This window comes from Petaurus breviceps, unplaced genomic scaffold, assembly GCF_028583685.1.
Source record: "Petaurus breviceps papuanus isolate PSGF00001 unplaced genomic scaffold, PetGlider_PUasm1.0 126, whole genome shotgun sequence".
NCBI classification, from domain to species: Eukaryota; Metazoa; Chordata; class Mammalia; order Diprotodontia; family Petauridae; genus Petaurus; species Petaurus breviceps.
Window position 1 is genome coordinate 35,367,736 of NW_027185655.1, and position 23,449 is coordinate 35,391,184.

Sequence of the window (23,449 nt, forward strand, 5' to 3'; positions counted from 1 at the left end):
CACTTAACCCCAATTGCCCTGTCTTCCCCCCCTCCAAAACAACCAAACAAACAAACAAAAAACCTGAAGATTCAGACACAACTAAAAAAAAAACTGAACAAAACTGGGACATATGAAAGGAATGATCCTGAAAACAAAGAGTTCTTACCACATCATTTGATTTAATGTGAGGATTCATTGCTAAAGTTAGAAGACGTGAGGCATGCTGCAGGTCTGACGGTAGCTATTCTCCCCTCCCCTGCCTCCTACCCCAAACCCAACCACATTCATCACCTCTTCCCAAACCCCCATCTGACTCCTTAATATTATTTGTGTGGCCTTAGTCCCGGTGTATCTTAGGGTCTTTGACAAGGGGGCTGTTCACCTTGGCTATTTTTATAGCACTCTGCTCTAAAAATACTCCTCTGTGTGACTGAATCTTGTCTCTACTTTGAGCTGAAGTTTCTGCACAGTCCACTGGGCAGTCCTCCATTAGAATTTCTGCCTGGCATGAGCATTGACAAACTTCCAAGCTCTGCTTATTGGGCATGGGAGCAAACAGCAAGATTTCTCCAGCTCTGTTTTATCTTGCGTTAATAGCTTTTTGGTCTCCTTTACCTTGGTATTTTATCTAGCCCCTGGGACAGTGTTCTGCACAATACTACAATGGTAGCATTGCTATGAAATAGTCTGGAAACTGAAGCTTGGAGCTTTTATCCTAATGGAAAAAATTTCACAAGACCCCGATATGGTGTAGAGGACAGGTAGGGATACTTAGACTTATACTCAGGGAAGACCTGGTCTCATGTCCTGGCCCTGACACTTACTAGCTGTACGACTATAGGTAAGTCACTTATCTTTCTTAGCGTCAGTGTATTCATCTGTAAAATGGAAAATATCATCTGTAGTCGCTCCCTCACAGGGTGCTTGTGAGGTTCGAATGAGAGAGTGTATATATGGAAAGAGCTTTGGAAAATTTAATGGGCTATATGAATGACGATTATTATTATTGACAGGTAATTAAATTTCCCCCACTTCATCTGTAGTTTTCCATTCTCATGACCTCCCTGGGTCCAAATTTGGTCTTAAATAAGGGTGACCTTTCTTACATATCTATGGCATATACTTTAAGTGGGCCAAGAGAAAAACTGGAATGGAGAAGAAGAATAGAATTTCTAAAAACAAATGGACAAACTGCTACTGAGCTTTCAAGTCTTGGCTCTTCATGGGACCAGAAAGACCAGTTTAGACAGATAGATCCTCCAGGATTTTTTTTTTTTTGCTTCTTCTGAATGAATTTCTTCTTTTTTCTTTTTTTCCCCCCATATTATAAACTTAAATATTAGAACTTAAATAGAAGGGGGCGGCTAGGTGGCGCAGAGAGTAAAGCGCCGGCCCCAGAGTCAGGAGGACCCGAGTTCAGTTCCAGCCTCAGACACTTAACACCCAGACCTACACACGTGCACACACACACAAAACTAGCCGTGTAACCTTGGGCAAGTTACTTAACCCCAGTTGCCCTCCAAAAAGCAAAAAAAAAAAAAAAACTTAAATAGAAAATAAGAAAAACCGTGTCATGTGCACAGCAGAACATAAGTGAGGACTCAAAATATATAGCAATAAATTTCCATTTCAAGAAAGCCCATATATATTACATACTACCCATTGTGTTCAGAGCTGCCCATCTTTTCTTTGCTTCCTGGTAGGTTTTCTTTTGTTCTCTGCTGTATACATTTTTACTTTGTTCTTTTTTCCTCCTTCCTCCCCACCTTCCCCCAGGCTACAATTAAATGGGGATACATATATGTACACACACATACATATATAAACATATGCTTTCCTAACAGTATCTACTCATGCTCTTTGATTTTATGTTTGTGCCTATCTCTTACTTCCTTTATCTCCTGATTTCTCTACTTTACTTCTACCCACTGTCTTGCCTGCCCATTACTTAACCAGGGATGGGAAATCTGTGGCCCCAAGGCCACTTGTAGCCCACCAGGTCCCCAAGTGTGGCCCTCTGACTGCATGAGGATTTTGAAGAATGGTAAAATTACCTGACTGAGGCAGGAAGGGAAACTGGGTCACAGATTTCACTAATAAATATGATTTCTTGGACTGCTTTTCCAGTAATGAAACTGATAATCCAATAGGATCAGTTAGCAGCTCACCTCCAAAACTGATTTTCCTTTTCACTTTCTACTTGAGTTAGGCTTTGCTTGTCCCAGGTGAACTGGGAAAATAAACATAATTTTATCCCCTCAATCACTTGGACACAGGGTCCTCTGACAAATATGCTTTGCCCTCTTCAGACAGTTGCCTAGCAAATCTTTTAATTACATTGTTTTCTTGCTGGTATAGCATTTCCTCTAGAGTGTTCATTCAGTAAGATTAAGCGGCTTCAGGAGCTCTCAGTTCAAAGATGAGGAGGGGGGGTGTTGGACAACTGGTCAGAAAGAGATTACAGGTAACCCTTTTGTAGGCACTGGGTGCAGCTGGCACCAATTGGCAACTCTATTAAGAATATACATAGATCTGGATTGAAATTTTAGGGTGGAAAGGAGTGGTTATGGTCAGTTACCAGGGGGCAGAAAATCTGGTGGCAGTTCCAAGGCAAAGAGGAATGAATTTACAACTGGAGAGGAGCCAGGGACCCTTTCTGGGTAGACCAGAACATAGACCAGGAGAGCAGTGAGCTCACCTCTCCCCACATTGCACCACCTTGGAAGCACCAAAAACTTGCAGACCCCCAGAACTAGGGCTCAAAGCAGCAACACAAAAAGGCCTGAAGCTTGGGACAGTGCCTCCCATCCCAAGGTGAGCAGAGCCCAATTTTAACATAAAGTTTAAAGGGAAGAAATAGACTGGAAAAATGAGCAAACAAAAAATGGAATTTGACCCTCAAAATTGAGTATAATCCTTCCAGGGTGAAAGGAGGAGGAATTGATATTTAATGAAATAGAAGACTTCTTAGCATTCCTGATGTAAAGACCAGAGCTCAATAGAAAATTTGACTTTCAGATACAACACTCAAGAGAAGAACAAAAAGGTTAATGTGAAAGAGTAATCAAAAGGGACTTGATGAAAGTTAAAGCTGTTTACAATCCCATATGGGAAGATGATATATGTAACTCCTAAGAACTTTATCATTATTAGAGCAGTTAAAAATTTACATAGAATGAGGGCATAGACTTCTGGAGCCAAGGTGGTGGAGTGAGGCAGGAACTTGGCTCAGTTCTCCCAGATTCTCCTCCACATAACCTCAGAAAAACTCCTCAAAACCAATTTTGGAGCAATGAAGCAGTTTTCCAGCCCAGGTCAGCTTGGAGGGTCAACAAGAAAAGTCTGTGTCACTGGGTTGGTGCCTGAGCAAGCCAGAGGCAGACCTCACTCGAGGAGGGATAGAAGTTAGACCCCACCTTCGGTGCAAGCTAGCAGCAAGGCTCTGAGCCTTACCACAAGAAATTTGGGACTGTACCCTCTCCATTCCAGGAGCAGAGCCTAACTTAAACATGAAGTGAAAAGTTATGAAATAGGCTGGGAAAAAGAGCAAAAAACAAAACAAAAGAACCTGAGCATAGAAAGTTACTATGGTGAAAAGAATGCTCAATGCACAAACTTAGACAAGGACAACAGTGTCCAAACAGTCACACGTAAATCCTCAAAGAAAATGTGATTTGGTCTCAGGCCCTCAAAAGGACTCTAGGAAGAGCTCAAAAAAAATGTTTTTTAAATCAAATAAGAGGTAAAAGAAAAGTTGGGGAAATAAATGAGACTAATATAAGAGAATAATGAAAAAAGAGTCAACAACTTGGTAAAGGAAGCACAAAAAAATGAAAAAAGTTATATGAAACTTCACTAAGAAAACAATTCCTTATAAAGTAGAATGGGCCAAATGGAAAATGATGTGCAAAAGTTCAATGAAGAAAATAATTCCTTAAAAATTAGAATCAGGCAAGTGGAAACTAATTACTCCATGAGACATAAAGAATTTTATCACTATTAAGAATATATGTAACTGACTTTTTTTTTTGGAGGAGGGAAGGCAGGGGTTAAGTGACTTGCCCAAGTGTTTAGTGTCTGAAGTTGGATTTGAACTCATGTCCTCCTGACTCTAGGGCCTATGCTCTATTCACTGCACCATCTAGCTGCCCCTATTAGGAGTGTATATAGACAGAGAATGAAAGTGGGAGTTGGCTATAATGGGTGATATACTAAAAAACAAAAGTAAGAGGGTAAGAAAGAGGAATGTACTGGGAGAAGAAAGGGAAAAGTAAAGTGGGGTAATTTATTTCACATAAAGGAGGCTCAAAAGAGCTATTACAGTGGAGAGGAAGATAGAGGTTGGGGTTGGCAGGCAACTCTTGAACCTTACTCTCATCAGAATTGACTCAGAGAGGGAATAATATACAAGCCTAGTTGGACATAGAAATCTGTCTTACCCTTATAGGGAAGTAAGAAGGGATGGGTATAAGAGGAGAGAGAAGGAATTATAGAGGGAAGGACAGATTGGGGGAGGTGATAGTCAAAAGTAAAACACTTGTAAAGGTGAAATATGTGAATGGGATGTAGTGGGCAGTGCTTGAACCTCACTCTTATTGGAACTGTTTCAAAGAGAGAAGAATACATGTACATATGTATACTCAGTTGTGTATAGAAATCTACCTTACCTAGTAGGGAAATGAGAGAGAAAAGAGATAAAGAGTTATGGGAGTGGTGGGGTGTGTGTGACAAGAAAGAGGGCAGAGTCAAGTAGGCAGTGGTCAGAAGGAAAACAGACTTTTGAGGAGGGACTGTAAAAAGAGAAGGATAAACAGAAGAAAATAGGAGGGAGGAAAATAATCAGTAATCATAACTGAATGTGAATGGGATAAACCAACCCATAACACACAAGTGGATTGCAGAATGGAATATAAACCAGAAGCCAATGATATGTTGTTTGAAATAAAAAGACACACATGGAGTTAAAAATACAGGGGTAGAGTAGAATCTGTTATGCTTTAGATGATGTTAAAAAAAAAAAAAGCCATTCCGCAGTTAACAAATGGTCAAAGGATATGCACAGGCAGTTTTTAGATCAAAGCTCTTTATAGTCATGAAAAATACTCTAAATCACTTAATAAGAGAAAAGCAAATTAAAACAACTGTGAGGTACCACCTATGCCTGTTAGAAATGACAGATGCTGGGCAGAGTCAAGATAGCAAAGAAGAAGTAGGACCTCTACTGGGCTCCAGCTTCCACTTTCCCCAATTCATGTAAAAGGGGACTCTAAACAAATTTTGGAGCTACAGAGCCCACAAAATGACACAGAGAAGCTAACCTCCCCCTGAGGACAGCCCAGTGGGCCGGCAGGAATTGGCCAGCACAGCGCTCTGGGAGCCAGCTGAGCCCAGCCCCACGCCAAGGCTTTTGCCCCAGGGAGGGTCTGACCAGCCCCCGGCAGGAGGGAGTCCAGATCAGCAGCAGCTCTGGCTGTTTCCAGAATTATCAACACATAGATGCGAAGGACAAAGTGAGAGGTCAGCGCAGTCTGGACTTTGGGACACAGTAAGCGGGAGTGTGTGGCTTTTGCCCCCGGGGCGAGAAGCCGCTTAGATGCCAGCACAGCCAGCCAGTGCCACGTAGCAGCTTCAGCTCCTGGCCTGCAGAGTGAAAGGGGACCAAGCACCAGTCTGAGGGGTAATTGCTCTTGCTTTAACCTGCTTGGATCTGGATTGCGGTCTAGGGTGGAGGTCCTGGTGTGTGTCCAGCTTGCCAGAGTGTGTGGAGACCTCAGAGAGCGCACTCATCTAATACCTCTGGCAGCTGAGAAAACCCCAGCATTTGAGACAAAAGCTCCCCTGTCTGGTGGCACAGTCCTACTGTGGCAAAAAGCCCAGGGGTCAAGTGACTGAGGGGCGACATGACCAGGCAAAGGAAACAAAGCAGACAGAAGATTCCAACATTAGATTCCTATTTTGGGGACAAAAAGGAGCAAAGCATGGAACAGGAGGAAGACAGTGAAGTCAGAACTCCTACACCAAAAGCTTCAAAGGAAAATATGAGCTGGTTAGAGGCCATAGAGGACCTTAAAAAGCAGATAAGAGAAGTGGAGGAAAAATTGGGAAGAGAAATGAGAACAATGCAAGAAAATTATGAAATGAGAGTCAACAGCCTGACTGAGGAAAATCACACCTTAAAAAACAGACGAACTCAATTGGCAAAAGAGGCTCAAAAAGGCAATGAGGAGAAGAATGCCTTAAAAAGCTGAATTTTCCAGATGGAAAAAGAATCTCAAAAGCTCACTGAGGAGAATCATTGCTTCAGAATTAGATTGGAACAAATGGAAGCTAATGACTTTATGAGAAATCAAGATGCTGTTAAACAGATCCAAACAAATGAAAGAATAGAGGGCAATGTGAAATATCTTATGGGAAAAACCACTGACCTGGAAAATAGATCCAGGAGAGATAATTTAAAAATTATTGAACTACCTGAAAGCCATGATCAAACTAAGAAGCTAGAAATCATCTTCCAGGAAGTTCTCAAAGAAAACTGCCCTGATGTTTTAGAACCAGAGGGCAAAATAGAGGTTGAAAGAATCCACCTATCACCTCCTGAAAAAGATCCTAAAAAGAAAACTCTTAGGAATATTGTAGCCAGGTTCTAGAATTCCCAGATTAAGGAGGGAATATTACAAGCATCCAGGAAGAAACAATTTGAATATTGTAGAAACACAATCAGGATAACCCAGGATCTGGCAACTTCTAGACTGAGGGATCAAAGGGCTTGGAATATGATATTCTGGAGGTCAAAGGAGCTGGGATTAAAGCCAAGAGTCACCTACCCAGCAAAACTGAGTATCATGTTTCAGGGGAAAATATGGTCATTCAGTGGAATAGAGGACTTTCAAGCATTCTTGATGAAAAACCAGAGTTGAATAGAAAATTTAACATTGAGATACAAGAAGCAGGAGAAGCATGAGAAGGTAAACAGGGAAAAGAAATCATAAGGAACTTATCAAAGTTGAACTATTAACATTCCTACATGGAAAAACAATAATTGTAACTGATGAAACTCTTCTCAACATGAAAATAGTTGAAGGGAATAGAAATGTGTGTGTGTGTGTATGTATGTCTATATGTGAGGGTATATGGGCATATGAATACATATGTGAATGTGTGTATATATGTTTACAGATATACAAAGAGGGCACAGGACTCATTTAATAGGAAGGGATGATACTTAAAAGATGAAATTAAGAGGTGAAAGAAGAATATAATGAGAGGAGATGGGGAGAGACAGAATGGGGTAAACTATCTCATATAGAAGAGGCAAGGGAAAATGGTTACAATGGAGGGGAAGAGTAGGAAGGCAAAAGGGAATGGGTCAACCTTATTCTCATTGAATTTGGCTTGAGGAGGGAATGAAATACACACTAAATATGGTATCTCACCCTCCAGGAGAGTAGGGGGGAAGGGGATCACAGGGGGGATGATGGAAGGGAGGGCAGGCTTGGAGGGGGAAGTTGGAAGCTCCCACTTTTTAAAAGGGAAGCGATCAAAGTAGAGAATAGAACAAGTGGGAGGTGGGATAGGAGGGAGGGAAATATAGTCGGTCTCTTACAATCTATCTACTAAGTTATTGTTTTGCATGAGCCACACATGTATGACCTATACTGAACTGCTTATCTTCCCAGTAAGGGTGGGTGACAAGGGAGGAAGGGAATGAATTTGGAATTCAAAATTTTAAAATCAAGTGTTTAAATATATATATATATATAATTATTATTATTAATACTATTTTACATGTAATTGGGGAATAAGATATACAGTCACTTGGGGCATAGAGATCCACCATGCCCTACTGGAAAAATCAAAAGGAGTATGGAAGAAAATATGGCAGAGAACAGATTGGAGGAGGGGATATCCTGTGGGACTGCTATTTTGGTGTGGTGGGTAGGGGAAAAATGGGGAGAAAATGTGTAACTCAAAATCTGACGGAAATATATGATGTAAATCAGAAGTTAATAAAGCATTTGAAAAAATTTTTAAAAAAAGAAGTGACAGATGCTGGAGGGGTTGAGAGAAAATCGGTACACTAATAAGTGGAGTTGTGAATTGGTCCCACCATTCTGGAGAGCAATTTGCAACTATGCCCAAAGGGCTTTAAAACTGTGGATACCCTTTAATCCAGTGATATCACTACTGTACCCCAAAGAGATCACAGGAAAAGGAACTATACGTACAAGCATGGTTATAGCAGTTATTTTTGTGGTGGCAAAGAATTGGAAATTGAGGAGATACTTATCAATTGGGGAATGGCCAAACAAGTTGTAGCATATGATTGTGATGTAGAACTGTTATGCTATAAGAAAAACTTAGGGAGACTTATATATATGAACTCATGCAAAGTGAAGTGAGTAGAACCAGGAGAACATTGTACACAATAACATTAACTGTGAAAGACTTGACTACTCTTTTTTTTTTTTAAGCAATTAGGTATAAGTAACTTGCCCAAGGTTACATGGCCAGTTTTTTTGTGTGGGTGTTAAGTATCTGAGGCCCGAACTGATCCCGGGTCCTCCCGACTCCGGGGCTGGTGCTCTTACTGCACCACCTAGCTGCCCCAAGACTTGACTACTCTTATCAATACAGTGATCCAGGATAATTCCAGTGTACTCTTGATGAAAAAAAGTGCTATACATCTCCAGAGAAAGAACTAATGAACTCTCTGAGTGCAAATCGAAGTGTTTTTATTTTTTACTTTCATTTTTGGTGGGGGGTGAGGGGGGAGGAATATGGCTAATATGGAAATATGTTTTCTATGATTTCACATGTATAATTGACATCATAATATTTGCCTTCTCAGTGGGTAGAGGAGAGGTGGGAAGGAAGGAGAAAATCTGGAACCCCAAATTTTAAAAAAGTTAAAAAAAATATAACAATTTTTAAAAGAAAACAATGGGCAATCTGAGATAGAAGATGGAATATCAGATTCCTAGAATAGCTGGCAGTCCATTTTTCCTGGCATTGACACTGTGTGAATGGAAGAGTAATGTGAACTTAGACTGGGAAGTAGGTTGGAGCCAATGTGTTAATGGTTGGCATTTTATTATAGCAGTTGTAGGGTTTTTGAGCAGGTTTTTGAGCAGGGGCATGACTAGCCCTATGCCTGATTTAGGAAGGTCATTTGGACAGCTGTTAGAAGAATGGATTGAAGATGGGGAGGAAACTGGAGATGTGAAGACTACTCAAAAAGTATGAAAATAGTCCAGACAGGCATGAAGTGAGGAGAGACTGAAGTAGGGTGGTATGAGGGAAGAGAAAGGAATGTGAAGGATGTCTCAGATCTGAACCTCTCTGTTGTTTCTAGTATAAAATACAATGTCTGCTGTCTTCTGTAACTGCTCAAATCTGATGGCAGCTTATCTTTTCAGATTGATTTTGACAAGGAAGATGGTAGGCATGTCATGAGAAATAGGGAAGTCTGGAGGAGGGGTAATTCTGGAGTGGGGTAGGGCGGAAGATGATGAACTTAGTTTGGAACATCCTGAGTTTTAGGTCCTAGTGGGCCATCCAAGTAGGAACATTCAGCAAGTGTGTCTATTCCGTGATAGAATCTAAACTCCCTTAGGGCAGAAAATGAAGTTAAGGGGAGAAATTAGGGCTGGGTGTGTGCATTTGGAAATCATCTGCGTGGGGTCATAATTGAACCCCTGAGAGCACATGTGATCACCAAGGGAAAGAGCGGTCATCGGGTCAGCCCTCTGAAGGGATTTGGCCTGTAGCATCCATAGGAATGGGAGGAACTAAGGGAACTACCTTTCAGTTTTGTAGTTACTCTTGAGTATTAAACACCTCTTTGGGAAATTTGCTTTATCGTTTTTTGTTTTGTTAAACCACAGCATCAAAGATGAGATTCTAATCTCCTTGTGACTTTGCCATGACTCTTGTGCTATAATCAAAAGTTAACAACTAATTAATTAAAATTAATCAATTGAGATGAATAATTAACTCAAAGGGAATGGTGAAGTTCTCTTAGATGTCTGGTGTCTGTGCACTGAAGGCTTACCATGTCACTCTCCCGCTTCAGTGACTCCCCATCAGCTCCATGACCAAATACTGTTTGGTATTTAAAGCCTTTCAAAGCCTGCCTCCAATCTACCTTTCCAGCCTCACGACATTTTACTGTCACAACTCTGTTGATTATCTCCAATTTATCATGTCAGTGATATGTGGATACACATACACATGTGTGCATATGTACCCACACATGCTACCTTCTGCATGAATAAAGTCTTTGCTCAGACCCCTTGCTACTAGTATCCTCTGATATTACCTTGTATCCTCTGCTCCCTTAACTAAAAACGAGTTGAGCTTGCCTGAACATTTGCCCAGGGTTTCACATGTCAGTAATACATCATTTCCTCTTTATGATAATATTCCTGTGAGGTCAGAGGTTATAACTGCCTGGGAGGAAACTGAGGCACAAGAGTTTATTTTTATAAACTTGCTTAAGTTTTTGTAATTTTTCCCCCTGGTTGTTGTTGTTTTTCAGTCATGTCCAACTCTTGGTGACGCCATGGACCATAGCATGTAGTTCTGTTCATGGGGTTTTCTTGGCAAAGATACTGGAGTGGTTTGCCATTTCTTTCTCCTTTAGTTTAAGGCAAACAGGTTAAGTGACCTGCCCAAGGTCACACAGCTACTAAGTGTCTGAGACCAGATTTGAACTCAAGTCTTCCTGACTCCAGGCTTAGTACTCTATCCACAGAGCCATCTAGTTATCTGCCTCATTTTCCCCCTTAGAATCTGTGACATCAAACTTAGGCACACAGAGGTTTATTGACTTTGTACAGGACCACACTGCTAATGCTATATGAAAGGTGAGATTTGAACCCAGGTTTTCCTGACATTTTTGTGTCTTGCCTAACTGTGAGTCAAGTGTTCCCAAAGTTAGTCTCAGTAATTATGATGGGGAATCTTGGTTGTGGCTGGCAAAAAGCTTGAGATTCCTGTTTCCGCTTCTCTTGTTCGTCATGAATTTTTAATCTCTATGTTTTGTCAGCTTACTTTTCGTGGATGGTATTTGTTTTGTCCCAGGTTGCTGCATCAACTGGACATGCGGTTGTGTTAGTGGACCAGTCAGATGAGATCCTGGCCAAGTCCAGAAAAGGAATTGAAGAAAACCTCCAGAGAGTGGTCAAAAAGAAATTTGCAGAGGACCCTCAGGTAACGTCTTAGTCTTGATACCATCAAATCAAACCACTTGGAAATTGATTGTATTGTGATTTTTGTGTGGGGTAAATAATACCAGGAAGATAGCACTTTTCTGTTGAACAAGCACAATGGTGAGGGGTAGGGAGATCAGGTGTGCTTTTATGACTCAAGAGGCCCAAAGAGTAGTTGGGAATATAGGCATCAGAGAGACACTGATGGGGGCTCTCCACATCTCTGACTTGTCCTCAGCAGCCCTCATCTACTGCCCTCATCAGAATTCCTTGTTATGCCACTGCTTACTGGGGAGTCTGTTCTTGGTTTCTGAATCATCCTGTTGCAAATATTTTCCTTTTTTAAGCTGCCCTATACAAATATTTCTGAGACATCCAGGGGCATTGAAGTTTGGACTGAACACAGTAGGAATATAGGATCATAGGCTTAAGCTGAAGGACCCTCAGAGGCTATCTGGTGCAACTTCATTATTTTACAAATGAAGGGACTAAAGCTCCAGAAGGTAAAGTGACTCTTTTAAAGACCACTTAGAGAGCAGCTCTGGAAGATAGCAGAGTAGAAGTAGGACCTCCCTGCCACTCCAGCTTCCACCTTCCCCAATCTATGTAAAAAGGGGACTCTAAACAAACTTTGGAGCTGCAGAACCCACAAAATGACACAGAGAAGCTAACCTCCCGCTGAGGACAGCCTGGCCAGCTGGCAGGAATCAGCCAGTGCAGCACTCTGGGAGCTGAGCCCAGCCCCATGCTGAGGCTTTAGCCCCAGGATGGGCCTGACCAGCCGCTGGCCAGAGGGACTCCAGATCAGCAGCAGCTGTGGCCATTTCCAGATTTATCAACACATAGATGGGAAGGACAAGGTGAGAGGTCAGTGAAGTCTGGACTTTGTGACCCAGTAAGTGGGAGTGCATGGCTTTTGCCCCTGGGGCAAGAAGCTGCTGAGAGGCCAGCATAGCCAGCCAGCGCCATGTGGCAGCTTCAGCTCCTGGCCTGCAGAGTGTAGGGGGACCAAGCACCAGTCTGAGGGGTAATTGCTCTTGATTTAACCCACTTGGATTTGGATTGCAGTCTAGGGTGGAGGTCCTGGTGTGTGTGTCCAGCTTGCCAGAGCATGTGGAGACCACAGAGAGGGCACCCAACTAATACCTCTGGCAGCTGAGAAAACCTCAGCGTTTGGGACGAAAGCTCCCCTGTCTGGTGGCAGAGTCCTACTGTGGCAAAAAGCCCAGGGTCAAGTGACTGAGGGGTGACATGACCAGGCAAAGGAAACAAAGCAGATAGAAGATTCCAACATCAGACTCCTATTTTGGGGACAAAAAGGAGCAAAGCATGGAACAGGAGGAAGACAGTGAAGTCAGAACTCCTGTACCAAAAGCTTCAAAGGAAAATACAAGCTGGTTACAGGCCATAGAGGAACTTAACAAGCAGATAAGAGAAGTGGAGGAAAAATTGGGAAGAGAAATGAGAACAATGCAAGAAAATTATGAAATGAAAGTCAGCAGCCTGAGTGAGGAAAATAATACCTTAAAAAATAGACTAACTCAAATAGCAAAAGAGGCTCAAAAAGGCAATGAGGAGAAGAATGCCTTAAAAAGCCTAATTTGCCAGATAGAAAAATCTCAAAAGCTCAATGAGGAGAATCATTGCTTCAGAATTAGATTGGAACAAATGGAAGCTAATGACTTTATGAGAAATCAAGATGCTGTTAAACAGATCCAAACAAATGAAAGAGTAGAAGGCAATGTGAAATATCTTATGGGAAAAACCACTGACCTGGAAAATAGATCCAGGAGAGATAATTTATAAATTATTGGACTACCTGAAAGCCATGATCAAAGTAAGAAGCTAGAAATCATCTTCCAAGAAGTTCTCAAAGAAAACTGCCCTGATGTTTTAGAACCAGAGGGCAAAATAGAGGTTGAAAGAATCCACCTATCACCTCCTGAAAAAGATCCTAAAAAGAAAACTCTTAGGAATATTGTAGCCAGGTTCTAGAATTCCCAGATTAAGGAGAGAATATTACAAGCAGCCAGGAAGAAACAATTTGAATATTGTAGAAACACAATCAGGATAACCCAGGATCTGGCAGCTTCTAGACTGAGGGATCAAAGGGCTTGGAATATGATATTCTGGAGGTCAAAGGAGCTGGGATTAAAGCTAAGAGTCACCTACCCAGCAAAAGTGAGTATCATGTTTCAGGGGGAAATATGGCAATTCAGTGGAATAGAAGACTTTCAAGCATTCTTGCTGAAAAAACCAGAGTTGAATAGAAAATTTGACATTCAGATACAAGAAGCAAGAGAAGTATAAGAAGGTAAATGGAAAAGAAATCATAAGGAACTTATCAAAGTTGAACTATTAACATTCCTACATGGAAAAACAGTAGTTGTAACTTATGAAACTTTTCTCAGTAGTTGAAGGGAATAGAAATATATATATATATATATATCATATATTATATATATAATATGTCTATATATGAGGGTATATGGGCATATGAATACATATGTGAATGTATGTATACATGTTTACAGGTATACATAGATAGAGGGCACAGGACCAATTTAACAGGAAGGGATGATACTTAAAAGGTGAAATTAAGAGGGGAGAGAGGAATATAATGAGAGGAGATGGGGAGAGAAAGAATGGGGTAAACTATCTCATATAGAAGAGGCAAGGGAAAATGGTTACAATGGAGGGGAAGAATAGGAAGGCAAAAGGGAATGGGTCAACCTTATTCCCATTGAATTTGGCTTGAGGAGGGAATGAAATACACACTAAATATGGTATCTCACCCTCCCAGGAGAGTAGAAGGGGAAGGGAATGAGAGGGGGGATGATGTAAGGGAGGACAGGCTGGGGGGGAGGGAAGTTGGAAGCACCTACTTTTGAAAAGGGATGGGATCAAAGTAGAGAATAGAACAAGTGGGAGGTGGGATAGGAGGGAGGGAAATATAGTCAGTCTCTTACAGTCTATCTACTAAGTTATTGTTTTGCATTAGCCACACATGTACAACCTATACTGAACTGCTTATCTTCCCAGTAAGGGTGGGTGACAAGGGAGGAAGGGAATGAATCTGGAATTCAAAGTTTTAAAATCAAATATTTAATTATATATATATATATATATATATATACACACTATTATTAATACTATTTTACATGTAATTGGGAAATAAGACATAGAAGCACTGGGGCATAGAGATCCACTGGAGATGTCGAAAGGGTTATGGGAGAAAATATGCGAGAGAGCAGATTGGAGGAGGGGATATCCTGTGGGACTGCTATTTTGGGGCGGTGGGTAGGGGAAAAATGGGGAGAAAATTTGTAACTCAAAATCTGGCGGAATTGAATGATGTAAATCAGAAGTTAATAAAGCATTTGAAAAATGAAAAAAAAAAGACCACTTAGAGATTAAATGTCAGACTGGGATTCCTGCCCAGGCCCTCTGACCAAAATCCAGCTATCTTTCTGCAGTTTTAACTTGACCCTTTGGCATTTTGAATTTGTGTAATTCTTAGTCTTCTAAGGTAACATTGGAGGGGCCTTGTTGATTTTTACCAAATTTGGCACAAATCATAATTTAAGTTGTATTCTTGAATTAATCTACCATTCCTTATATCAGTCTGTTTCTCTATACTTATACAGTCACTGCCTAGAATTTTAGGCTCTTTGATTATAGAAATAGACTTCAAATGGGTTTCCAGATGGACACACGTTTCCCTGAATGAAATATAGAAGAATTATTAGAAATAAGCTATAAAACTAGATAATACTGAATGGAAAATAAAGAAAGCATTTGAATTCGACAAAGCCTTTGTGAGACGATTCAATCTCTTCATTCTTCCCCACCCCTTATTGTTGTTGTTTAGAGTCTGACTCTTCATGACCCTGTGGACCGCAGTATCTACAGGGTTTTTCTTGGCAAAGACAAGACATTGGATTGGTTTGCCATTTCCCTCTCCAGTAGATTAAGGCAGACAGAGGCTAAGTGACTAGTTCAGGGACACAGATAGTGAGTGTCTGAGGCTGGATTTGGACTCAAGTCTTCTTAACTCTAGGCCTGACATTCTATCCACTGAGCTACCTAATTCCTCCTAGGCAAAGAATAGGTTAAGTGACTTGCCCAGGGTCACACAGCTAGTATCTGAGGCCACATTTGAACTCAGTTCTTCCTCACTCCAAGCCCAGAACTTTATCCTCTGAGCCATCTAGCTGCCCTTCCCTTTTCTCTAGCTTAACTTTTCTCTTGTAATCTATTTTGTGCTGGGATAAAATAGATAGTATCAACTTTTTAGAGTATTGGAAAACACCAGTCTGAATTCAAGCCCTTCTTAGAGAGCTGAGCTATAGGCTTGCATTGAAAATAAGAATAAAAATAATTATTGGGCCAGGAAGAATGATGCCAAAGAATTCGGTGTTACTGATTCTGAGTACTTGAACAAATTAGCATTTCTCCCTTATCAGTGTGAACATAAAGATTGGCATGTCTATTTGGAACGAGATTGATAGAATAATTTCTTTGAAGTGAAATATAGGAAGATTTCATTTTCAGCACATAGCAATATTTCCTGGGGCACATTGGTTTCTTGGTCTTTCTCACTCTGTTTTGGCAATATTAAGAGATATTTTCAGATGAAGTGTGTGACTTTTTTTCTCCTCTCTTTCCAAACTCATTAGGCTGGTGATGAATTTATTAAGAAGACCATGGGCAACATATCTTGGAGCACAGATGCGGCTTCTGTGGTCCATAGCACTGACTTGGTGATAGAAGCCATCGTAGAGAACCAGAAAGTGAAAAATGAGCTTTTCCAGAGGCTGGATAAGTTTGCAGCAGAGTAAGTGTGCAGGCACCCAAATGGTCCTTATTTTTCTCCAAAACCCATCCCCTTTCCTAACTTCCTTCTTTCTGTCAGGTGTTCTATTTTCTGCCATCTTTCTAGGCATCCAGATTCTCTACCTTGTTGTCAGTCTCAGTTTTCTCTATCTTCAGTCCCCTATATCCAGTCAGTTGCAAAATCCTGCTGAGTTTGCCTTCACAAGGTCTCCCCTATCTGTCCTTTTTACTATATGGACAGTCACCACCAGAGGCTTAGGCAATCAGCACCTTTGATTATGGTAATAGTCTACAAATAGTCTACAAAAATCCTGAATACAGTCTGTCCTGTTTCCAGTACATTCTCCATTGAGCTGCTAAAATGGTATTCCTAACTCACAGATCTGATCATGTTGCTCTCCTGTCTATATGTCTCCCTGTTGCTTTTTTTTTTTCAAGCAATTGGGGTTAAGTAACTTGCTCAAGATTACACGGCCAATTATTTTTTGTGTGGGTGCCAAGTATCTGAGACTGGAATGAATCCCGGGTCTCCCAAAAACAGGGTTGACGCCCTTACTCACTGCACCACCTGGCCACCTCTCTCCCTGTTGCTTTTAAGAAAAAATATTATCTCTTCTTCTGGCATCTAAAAGCCTTCAAAAATCTGATGCCAACCTCTCTTTTGGGCACATTACTTATCATTCTTCCTTGTGTGTTCCACTTCCAGCCAAATTGGCATAGTTATCATACATACATTCTAACACCTTTCTCTGTGCCTTCACAGACCCTCACCCTAGAGGGCTCCTTCTCTTTAACTAGCACACAGTAGGTGGTTAATAAATGCTTCTTGAACTGAATTGTTGAATACATTCAATATTTATTGAGTCTCTCCTATGTGCATTCTACATCTATATGCCCCTTTCCTGCTATAGGGGATACAAAGTTGAGTAACACAATTTTCCCCTCAAGAGCTTTCACTTCATTGAGGTTTCGATATTGATAGTTCATGTTTGTAAATCTTGAAGAATTCTATAAATGCTTTCCTTCTGTCAGTCCTGTGAGTACATTTGCATATGAAAGAACTGAGGCTCAGAAATGTTACAGGACTTGCCCAGTCAGAATGCTAGCAAGTGGCAGAGCCCAGATTTAAATTCAGATCGTCTGATTCCAAATTATTACCCCCATATGCCATTAGCGTAGTTCAAACGAAGGACTCCCACTTCATCAGTCATGGGGCATCAGGAAGGCTTCAGTGGAAGAGGCAACAGGGAAGGGAATACTTCTTGTGAAGTGCTTCCATGCAAGAAGGATGGATGGCATTCAACAGATGGAAATGGTAGTGAGAAGGAATTCTTGGAAGAGGCAAAGGAAGGAAGGAGGAAAACATGGGGCAAAGTCAGAAAACAGTGAGGAGTCCATTTTGGATTAGATGTGGCTTTTCATTGTTAGAGAAGCAACATAAAGTAGAGGATAAAAGTGGCCTCAGAACTGGACAGACCTGGGTTCAAGTCCCATCTTGACCTTGGGCAAGTCCCTTAATTTCTTTAGTGCTCTAAACAATTATCTAAGACTGAGTTGCAGAAAAAGTGCTGGCCTGCACTGGTAAAGGGGAATTTCCTTACAAAGGACTTCAGAGGAATCACAGGATGAGTCCCTATCCTTTATTGTCTTGGATCAGCTCCATGATGGACTATTTGTTCAGCTCAATCCATCTTTAAGAGGAAAATAGGACCTATGTCAGTAAGAGGGAAACAAATGGGTATTTGGGTGTTCAGCACATTGGACCAGAGAGGAATCATCAGCAGTAACATCTCTTCCAGTAGAGTTAATGTAGATGTCAAAATGTTTCATTACCCTTAGAAATTGAAGATATTTCTCACTTCATCCTTCTGGGTAATCTCTCATTTCATCTCCCTTATCTGCAAAGTGAGAGGGACTGAACTAGAAGACCCCTGGGTGTTCCCTTTTAGCTCTGTGATTCTAAAATTAGTGTTCCTTATCACTTTATTTTGCTTTCTTGTTTTGTTTTTTTTTTTTTTTGCTATGGAAGCCACAGGCTTTAACAGGGAGCACCCTCTTAAAGGCAGCGATCATATGAAATCTGCAATACAAGGATAGTTGTTGATGGCACATATAATCACCAGTGTGATGCCTGGTACCAGGTATAAATAGTAATGAGTTCACAGAAATAACTAGTGTTACTTACCCTTACCAATCCAAGAAAATGTTGTCATTTAGAAGGAAGGTAGGGAAGGAACCACATGGGATTACCTGTTGGGGCCCTTCTTAGGAGTGGCTAATTAGTCTTGGAGTGAGGATGACCAGAGTTCAGATACAGCTTTACTAACTGTATAACCCTGATGTCTGCCTCAGTTTCCTCAGCTGTAAAATACAGACAATAATAGCATCTAACTCGTTATCATGAGAACCAAATCCAATAATCTTTATAAAGCACTGAGCACAGTGCCTGGGGCAAATGTTTATTTTCTTAATTACTAATTATACAATTTATATATTAATTAAAATAATATTAATAATATATAATATTAATTATATAAATTAATAATTCATAAATGCTTATTTTCTTCCTTCCTGCTGGAAAAATTAAGGCTATGGGTGCCACCTGCCAGAGAAGAATGAGCCTTGAACTCTAGGCTCTTCTTGGATTAGAAAAACTAGTTAGATACAAATATATCTACTACCCCAGTAGTCAGTATTGAGTAAACATAAAGACCCCATCTACTGGGATAAGGACTTAAAATTTGACCTAATCTACTGGAAACAGACAGCAAAATGGAAGAAATTAGATTTAGACTAAGACAATATACATTATACAAAAGGGGAACATCTTCAAGATATAAAATGTCACATCATAAATTTAGACAAACTTGGGGAAAAAAATTGCCTATCAAAACTTATGGATGTCCTCCCTTCTCCCTAAAACATAGGTCAGTCATTCTGAGGAAGGACCTCTCCTGCCCCAAAGATCTTGCCCAAATGGTTCATATTTAGAGCAATTAGATTCATTTTGGCTAATAAAGCAAGTACCCAAGGAGGGTTACAGGAATAAGGGAAGAGACTATCATAGAACAGAACTCGATCTGGAAAAAACCTTGGAGATCTAGTTTAGACCAGGGATGTCAGACTCAAACAGAAACAAATCCTCTGTAGGCTGCATACTGACATAGTTTTAAAATGTAATATTATCTGTTTTATTCTTATTGTGTAAAATATTTCCCAGTTACATTTTCATTTGGTTCATACTATACTTCTTTTTTGGGCTGTGTGTGTAATACGTCTTATCTAGTTTTGCAGTATTAGAGAAGAATTTTAGAATCACAGAGCTGAAAGGGAACCCTCAGTCCCTCTCATTTTATAGATGAGGAAACTCAGGCAGAGGTTAAAGATAACACTGGTTGTCTTTAACTCGCTCAAGGTCACACTGCTAGTAAGTGTCTGAAGTAGAATTTAAACTCAAGTTTTCTTGCCTTCAAGTCTAGCATTAGACAATACTTCTTTTCTAGTTATTAGTAACTTCCTATAATTAAGTTAGTAGGCTAATGCAGCTGTCTGAAATGGGAAGAAAGAATATTTAGCTACCTACCAGAGTATTTTTGCCTCAGATTGGCTTTGATCCAGGTCCTGACCGGTCCTTTATTTACTAATCCCAAAGATTGGCCTTTTATAACTCTGGTCAGGTTGAAACTCACCTCCCCTTTCCTTTGACCCCTCCAGAGAAGGGGAGTCAGGTGTAGTGAGCTGGCACCAGATAGCCTTCTTAAGTGCCAAGGGGTGCCATTGGAACTGTCTAGGATAAGTGATGCAGTGAAAATCGAGGAAAGGAATGAGGACAGTATTTGTTTTCTCTACCCTGTGTATATAGATCGCTTCCTAGGTCTTATGACTAAGATCAATTCAGCATCTAAATGTTGGCCTCAAGGCCACGTGTGGCCTTCTAGGTCCTTGGATGTGGCCTTTTGACTAAGTCCTGGTTTTACAGAACAAATCCTTTTATTAAAGGGATTCAGTCAGAGCTGCACTTAAGGACCTAGATAGCCACATGTGGCCTCGAGGCTGCAGGTTCCCCACACTTGGTTTAGTTCTTTCTCTGATAGTTAAGCTTATTCGAGTAGCCTGCTGTTTGGCCTTATCTACTTCCAAGAACACAATTCTGGCTAGGAACACTAGCCTTCTCTGCTAGAATGGAAAGTCAGGATGAGGTTATAAGAAAACAAAGTCTTTCTCAAACAGCTTTCAGCAAGCAAATTTCTAAGGAGATCAACCCCAGGTGGAAAGACCACCACAGATGGAAAAGGTGAGCGGAGAAGCCCTACCCTCAACAGAACATAGATAGTGTAAAACCACTCTAATAATAGCCAGCCCCTGTGCTTCTGTGAGATGGTCTGGTGCTAGAGATAAGTGACCTCTCTGAAACATGGGTTCATTATCAGTGGTGGTTACTGGCACCAAGAAACCAACTGGAAACGAGACCTGGGATCACTTACTAGCTCTAGTAAGGGATCTAGGGCAAATCATTCAAACTTTCTGGGTCTTGTGTGACTCAGCAGTAAAATGAAGGAATTAAACTAATTGTCCTACTTCTAACTCAAAGTCTAGGCTCAGCTATGATTGATTTCTGAGTTCACATTTAGCATTAACAGTCTATGGTTCTTCTGGGATCTTATAAAAAAAAGTTTGTGTTTTTTGACAAATAACATCAGTGACAAGCTAATCTATTTCCTAAGGTGGTGGTAACTTGAGTTATCAGAGCTGAAAGGGAGTTTATATTTTATTCCTTTTTTTTAAAGATAATCAAAAGAAAAAGTTATGTTTCCCTCCAAACAACCCCCCCCCAAATTGTGTGTAAAAACAATTTTGAAAATTTGCTTTTTAAAAATTTTGAGTTCCAAATTCGACCCCTCTCTCTTTCCCCTCCCTGGGATAATAAACAATTTGATACAGGTTATACGTGTGCAGCCTAATCCCTGGGATGGTGAGCAGTTTGATATAGATTATACATGTGCAGTCACACAAAACATTGGAAGAGACTTTGGAGGTACTAGTGATGCAGTGGGATAGATTCCGAGGTCTAGAGTCAGGAAGTCCTGCATTTAAATCTGGCTTCAGATACTTGCTAGCTGCATGGGGAGGGGTAAGTCCCTTATCCTTTGTCTTCCTCAGTCCCCTTAACTATGAAATGGGAATAATAAAAGCACCTATCTTGGAGGGTTGTTGTGAGAATCAAAGGAGATATTTGTAAAAATACTTAGTACAGGGGCGGCTAGGTGGCACAGAGAGTAAAATGCCAGCCCCGGAGTCAGGAGGACCCGAGTTCGGTTCCAGCCTCAAACACTTAACACCCACAGAAAAAAAAAAAAACTAGTCACATAACCTTGGGCAAGTTACTTAACCTCAATTGCCCTACAAAAGGCAAATAAATAAATGAATGAATGAATGAATGCCACTGGAGAAGGAAATAGAAAACCACTTCAATATTTTTGCCAAGAAAACCCCATGGACAATATGGTCCATGGGACCATGGACATAATTCCACCGCCACAACAACAAGCACAGCCTCGGGCTTTGAGGTAGTTTAAATCTAACTGGAGAGATGGAAAACTAGACTTTTTACAAAGGACAGGATCATAGCATCAAAGACTTAGATCTGGAAGAAACCAGAGAGGCCATCAAGACCAACCCCCCACTTTAAGGTAAGAGATTGCCCAGTGTCACACAGGAAGTGGCCTGCAAATGATTGAGCATAAATAGAAAGCCCAAGTCAGAAGTAGGGTAATAGGTGAAAAGTCAGGTGGCACCAGGCCTGGAATCAGAAGAATCTGAGTTCAAATCCAGCCTTGGACACCTCTGTTTCCTCATCTGTAAAACTGGGACATGGTGGAGAAGGAGATGGCAAACCACTCCGTGCCAAGAAAATGTCATTGGCAAAAATCACATAGAGTTGGGATACAACTGAGCAAAAACAAAATGGTGAAAAAGTGCCAGGGCAACCATTCTTTGTGGTACATTGTTTTTCTTTTTCGCCCATCATCCTTTTAGTGACTGAATGATTCTGCCCCAGTAGAATGGGTTGTATCTCCTCTAGAGAGATTTCAGACAAATCATGACCGCCTCCTTGAGGCCAAGCCTTTGATTCTCATTCTCCTTCCAGTGACCTGGCTTCATCAGGTATTTTCAGCCTGCCTCTTGTAGACTTGCTCATTGCCTGTTTTTCCACAAGGTGGCACAATAGGAACAAGAAACTATATTTGGATTTCTTTAAAAAAGGAAATTTTTTCATTTCTCCGTTGGTACTTGTAATCCAGCCTTCAAATGTTGCATTTTGTATTAATCTAGAAGGAGTGGGGGGAGAGATTGCATCCTGAGTCACAGTCTTATTCCATTTCTCCTAAAATTTAATTGGAAATTTTTTCTGACCTGTATTTCAAAAAGGGAGATCATTTATATTAAAAAATTATTTGGGGGAAAAAAAGGCAAATGTTCCATTAGAGTTTCCTGAATGGAAGTTTCTTTTAAATATAGGTTTATTCTGAGTTGATGTCCTTACCAGATTTCTGTAACCACACAAGTCTGCCCTTCTGATGGTAGGATTCTTTGCTGTTTGTCCTTCATTCTCCAAGAGGGCCATGACATCAGGAAGATGATGCCCTGACTTGCAAATGAATTGGACTTAAGTGAGGGAGGGCTGTGTAAAGTAACCTGCCTCACTTTCTCCTCTGGAGCTATCTGGGTGCAGTGACAAGATCAGGATGACTAGAGATGGTGCCAGGGATTCTTCTAAGTAGTCCTGGGAGGACATGGGGCAGCTAAGTGGTAATGGATGGAGGACCCAGCCTAGAGTCAGGAAGACCTGAATTCAAATGTGGCGTCAGACATTTAGTAGCCATCACTTAACCTCATTTACCTCAGTTTCCTCATATGTAAAATGATCTAGAGAAAGAAATGTATCTTTGCTAAGAAAACCTCAAATGGAGTCACTGAGGGTCGGACATGATTGAAACAACTCCACAACGATGAAGACATAGGGATAGCTCACTGTCATGTTGTAGGTGAGAAGTCCTTTTGTAAAATGAAAACATTCAGTTTCTAGGTTGGAATGTACAGCAGAGAGGATACTGGGTTTGGAGATAGGGGGTCCGATGTTGGAATCTCAGCTCCGTCGCTATCTGTGTGACCTTGGGAAGATGACATAACATCGGGGTGGCCAGGTGGCTCAGCGAATAAGAGCACTGGCTACAGTGTCAGGATGACCTGGATCAAATCCGGGCTCAGATACTCAGCACCACACCCAGGAATAACTGGCCGTGTAACCTTGAGCAAGTTCTTAACCCCGATTGCTTTAAAAAAAAAAATGACATAACATCCCTGAGTTTCCTCTTCTGTAAAATGAGGGGTTTAGATGAGGTGACCTCTGAAGCTCCTTA

The 23,449-nt window shown here is 40.9% G+C and overlaps 2 protein-coding genes across 2 annotated transcripts in view; one reads left to right on the forward strand and one right to left on the reverse strand.

Moving 5' to 3' along the window:
* The window catches only part of PAPSS1 (3'-phosphoadenosine 5'-phosphosulfate synthase 1), a 524,017-nt gene that overhangs the window by 459,278 nt on the left and 41,290 nt on the right, over positions 1-23,449 (reverse strand). The window lies entirely within an intron of this gene.
* Positions 1-23,449, forward strand: part of HADH (hydroxyacyl-CoA dehydrogenase) — a 58,350-nt gene that overhangs the window by 13,241 nt on the left and 21,660 nt on the right. The window contains exons 2-3 of the mRNA XM_069094851.1: positions 11,065-11,193; positions 15,872-16,029. Of these exons, the coding sequence (XP_068950952.1) occupies positions 11,065-11,193; positions 15,872-16,029 (287 nt within the window). The remainder of the gene's footprint in view (positions 1-11,064; positions 11,194-15,871; positions 16,030-23,449) is intronic.